A 5,000-nucleotide genomic window follows, 5' to 3' on the forward strand; every position below is an offset into this window, starting at 1 on the left:
TTGTTCAGGGAACAGTGAAGGAGAGTTGTAATGGAGATAAAACACTCGATAAACCATATGCAGCCAGGCTCAAGATGTAAGGATGCTTTTCATGGGGGGAACAATTTTAATCCCACTTCCCTTCTCACACAAACATGTAGCCATTAAGCCACAGGCAAAATGTGAATGACTTGTCTAATAAGGATTTTGCAGCTGGACTGGTACTTGGGGTAGTAAGTTCTCCTACCTCATCTCACATTCTTAAGACATTTTTCACTTCAAACCAAACTTATTTCCCAAATGGAAAGATCTGTCCCATTGTTCCAGAATGCTATCAGGTAGGACTAGTTTGTAATTTTTAAGAAAGCTTTTGCCAGATCTCACAGCAGGAAATGTAATTTTTTTTTTTTTTCATTTATATTCTGAAGATCACAACTCACTGCCAGTGGCACCAGCTGCATTAGGGCTGTGCCCTGGGGGAATTGGTGTCCACAAGAAGATCATTTCTCACTGCCATTTTTCTCTGAGAAAGGAGGCAGACACAATGTTGCTTTAAAAACTGCCAACATATGTGAAGGAAAACTTGCATCAGCCTAACATTTCCATTCTTGGTGAAGACAGCACAGCTCCTGCACAGTGTCATTCATCTTTGAAGCGCTGTGCAAACACAAAGTGATTAAGCTCAATATTCTGTTACAGAACATGGTAAACTATATAATTAAAAATATACCAAGTATCAGACTAGTTAAACCCCATCACACAAAAGGCTCCAATACATTTTATAAGCATGACTTGATAAACTGCCTAACTTTTCCTTAGCAAAGATATGTGATTTATTAATAAACACCGTGTTTTTAACTAAAATGTAAGAGCTCAGAAACAGCTCATCAAGTCCCTACTAACACAAGGGATTCTGAGAGATGTCTCTAAAAAAGAACATTTTTAGTGCCTCATATATAATAAATTCTACATCTGTGACTTTTCAATACTCATTTTAAAACAAACAAACAAAAAAATCAAGAAAAGAGCTTGCTTATATACCTCTAAAAATATCCACATGGACCAAACCTGCAAGCACTTATGTAGATGAGAAACTTCGCTGCCTGTGGAGCTCCAATGTGAGTTTGCAGGATGAAGCCTAAATGCATCTTTTGTAAACAAGCCATCAATTACACACTTTAGGGATGGCAGCACCTGTGCAAAGCCTTCAACTCAAACGACAGACACTAAAGAAATAAAAAGCAATTATCAGCTACTAATTTGAGTAAAACTGTTTTCTTCTTAGAGCTAAAAACACAATTTTCAGTGACACTGGTTCTATTTTTGACAACTAACAATCTTTATTAGATTATTGTACAGCAGACATTCAAGCCCTCTCAAAAATAAAAGGTTTATAAATTTTAATATTTCACTATTTTTCACACTCCTTTGTTGATTATAAATATTTCCTTGTACGTGTTTTTAGAGAAAACAAAGGCACTCCTGTGTGGGACAAACAAAACAAAACTAATTAAACTAAAGCTACCTTCACAGCAATTTTAAATTACTCCTAAATGCTTTTGATTTCTACTAGACAAGTACCTTCCAACAAGAGTTTGAATATGAAACTCATATCAGCTATAGGGGAGACAGACTACTCAGTTCTAGGATAAATGGTTGGTTTGCATTGCCCCTGGTCTTTATCTAACACCGAGAATAGGCTGCTTTTTATCAAAAGAGGAATAAATTGCTGTTATTGTGATGTTAGCCCATCACTTGGCATTGCAATTCAAGTTTTTGTGAGAAAGAAATGTATGATCTAACTGCGACTTGACCTATGCCTTCTGAGATCCATCTAGGTGCTCTAATGGAGCATAAAAAGTACTGAATACAAGGACATGCAAACCAGTAGTGAAGAAATTTGTCTGAGAAGAGCAGCAAAGAGAAGGGGACTTTCATGAGCTTGTAGTTTACATGCTGCCCAATTTGTTAAATATGGAAAAACACTTATTGCTGAACTGCAGTTCTTTTAATTAATGTATTTCAGCATGATCCTCTATACTTCCTTGCATCTAGTACCTCCCTCTCTCAGTTGCAGTCTCTGCCTCTCTCTCTTTTTTCATCATGTTAAAAGAGTTGTGGTTCAAGAGACTGTGCAGGATTCTTTAACGATCCAGGCTGTTTTTTCTGAGAAGACTCTTAAACTGTTAAGAAAATAAGAAATTGTTCCTGTTTCTTTGTAGGATTTTTGTCTTTCCCAGTACAAGAAAAGTCACATTACATCTTTATCAAATACTTGGGCCACACTATATCACAATATAAACTAATTCAAGGGAGACAGTTTGATTATACTGCAAAATCCTTTAGTTGTTACAGTGTTTCTTGGAATTTATCAATAAAAGATGTATTTTTCAAAAAGCATTTCTAGGATAGTAGCATTTAGATTTTAGTCCTGATAAAGGCTCACTTTCCATTCATAGTCAGAACCTAAATGTGCTCTTCTTGTACCTAAACAGATAATAAGCACTCAGCACACTCCCCCTTCTTGACACAACACACTGAGACTAATCACACATAATTGGAGAGGAGGAGCAGAGGGGCTGGGCAGGCTATTGTGTCCAAAGGACAAATGGTCAGTTTATGAGGCTTTTGTCTGATGCATAATTTCTTATACATCTACAGAAGGAAAAGTCCTGCTGGAAAAAACCCATATACGCACACATATCTAAAAAAAAGCCTTCAACACTGAAGCAAATGAGGACATTTCAATCATGGATAAAAAAATCAACAGTGGAATTAAAAAAAAAAAAAGGGCAGAAAAATCCAAGCATTCAATAGGTGCACTCTTAAAAGCTCTTAAGACAACTATTTCCTTACTAATTAAATGTGAATGCATTTACTACTTTATAGCCAGTTATATAAGCCCACAAAGTATATTATTCATGTATTTTCAAATACAACCCAAAAATAACATTTAAAGAGATGAACAAAATACACATAAGTTTAAAGGCACAAAAGAGAAGAATGTGAAGTCTGATTGGTTTTAGGCTGGAATATAACTGGAAAAAAGTTATAAAATGATACAAAAAAGATTTCTGTATGTTTACACACTGTGAAACGAGCCAAGGCATCTTTCTCAACTTTTAGATTAGAAATACTTCTCTGATGATGACTCAGGAACAAAAGGGGGGAACTGAACCCTCCTTACTCCCTTGATATCCACATACATGGATTAATTTTCAGTATTCCACCTTAAAACCAACAATAAAAGAGTATCATCTTCTATCTGTATTTGGTTAAAATGAGAAGAAAAGGGTAATGGAGGTTTTCCTCATATGTATCTTTTTCTTCATTTTTCAACTGCAAATAAAAAATGGATAAAGTGAGCAAACTGTAAAAAAGCATTTTTAAAATACTGACAGTTCTTGCTTAACTATATTACTTACTGCAAATGATACTACTAAAGATAAAACACTTAATAACCAGAAAAAGAAATCTTAAGGTCAAATAGTCAAATATTATCAAGAGTTGGTCAGAGTTTGTAGACAAACTAATTCATGCAATAAATAGTTGAACATTACTTATAAAAACAGTAAGGTCCTAAATTGGTGTATTAAATAAATTATGTTCAAGTGAGATTTAAGGCCTGAATTAAATCTACTATGCAAGGAACTTCAGAACAAAGGCTACAAGTTTATCCCTAATCAGCCCAACTATTGCTGTATATCTGGTATTTAAGTTCAAGAACTGTTTCAGACATCTGAAATACCATAATCTTACCTGAAGGTTTACATAATTGCAAGCCACTTCCAAGGCTATAATGCAGTTCTTGATGGGCTTGTTTATTAATTTTGTTTAATTTAAAAAATTCTTATTGTAAGAGAGAATTATAACCTGATAATTAGAGTGGTACAATTCCAATTGCTAGGGATAATGTTACGTGTGCTCTTCAGATCTACACTAAAAGAATGTATTTCTAAAAAAATAACGAATATTTGTTGTCTTAGGTATTCTGGTTTAAAAAAAAATTAAATACGTATACATATTACACTGAAGCATGTGGAAACTACTCATAAATATTACATTTTGTAATCATCTCACATCAGAATATTTGCATATTTTTAATAGAAGCCTAAGGAAGAAAGGTAAAAAAAAAAGTGCTTTTAGCCATGCCTGACACAAATGATACCCTCCCCTGCCCCCTGCCTCCCCCCCCATTTAAAGCCAGAACTCTCCTTATGCGGTATTGTTTTCCCTTTATTTTCCTTGCTGTGTGTTCAGGATTTTAGTTGGTCTGTGTCACAACATTGTTCGTGTTATTTAAACAAAGGTCTTTTCCATATCATATTATTCAGCTGTGAAGTGCCCCTGTGTAAGCTACTGTCTATGAGCAATTAACAGACTTTTCCTTTTTCATAGTGGAACATAAAGCTGATCTATTCTTTAAATTCTAATCCACTTTACTAAGAAGTGTTTGTGTATAATTACTAAAGTAAGGACAATCTGCTTCCCAAGATCTCTAACTTTACCACAGGTGGTTCACTTTGTTTGCACAGGATTACCCATCAGTTTTGTGCTATCCTGGCAATTTCTGCATGAGGAGAGACTACATTTTCTTTGTATCTTAAAGTTTTGTCAACTTTCCAAATTCAATGAGCCACCTGTCTATCAAAAGAGAAGTTAAGAGAGTTTGGAAAAGTGGGATGGCACATGCCCAGCCCTGTCTTCGTCCTCTTATTTATTTGTTGGACTCTACTTGTTGGAGTGGAAAACCAGAGCCTAAATATGAACGTGGAATGTGAAGGGGCAGCCCGGCTGCGGAATCTGGAGCGACAAAGAGGTCAGTGCTCCCATTTCTGTGTGCAACGCTCCAGCTTGGCTGGGTTGGGTCGGCAGACGCCACTCAAGAACAATAATACAAAGAATTCTGCAGACTGGAAAAGTCATCTAGTATAAGAATAAATATAGCTAAGGAGATTTTATGGAGGGAGGTGACAGAAACAATATGCCCCCTCGCCACCTGAGCCCGGATTCTGCAGTGA

At 35.7% G+C, this 5,000-nt stretch overlaps 1 protein-coding gene across 1 annotated transcript in view; it reads right to left on the minus strand.

Annotated features, from left to right (window-relative positions):
- Positions 1 to 1,021: 1,021 nt before the first annotated feature.
- The window catches only part of CAMKMT (calmodulin-lysine N-methyltransferase), a 221,290-nt gene continuing 217,311 nt past the window's right edge, over positions 1,022 to 5,000 (minus strand). The window contains exon 11 of the mRNA XM_037405446.1: positions 1,022 to 3,318. Coding sequence (XP_037261343.1) covers positions 3,241 to 3,318 — 78 coding nt within the window. The 3' untranslated portion in view covers positions 1,022 to 3,240. The remainder of the gene's footprint in view (positions 3,319 to 5,000) is intronic.

The sequence above is a fragment of the Falco rusticolus genome, chromosome 12 (genome assembly GCF_015220075.1).
Source record: "Falco rusticolus isolate bFalRus1 chromosome 12, bFalRus1.pri, whole genome shotgun sequence".
Classification (NCBI taxonomy): Eukaryota; Metazoa; Chordata; class Aves; order Falconiformes; family Falconidae; genus Falco; species Falco rusticolus.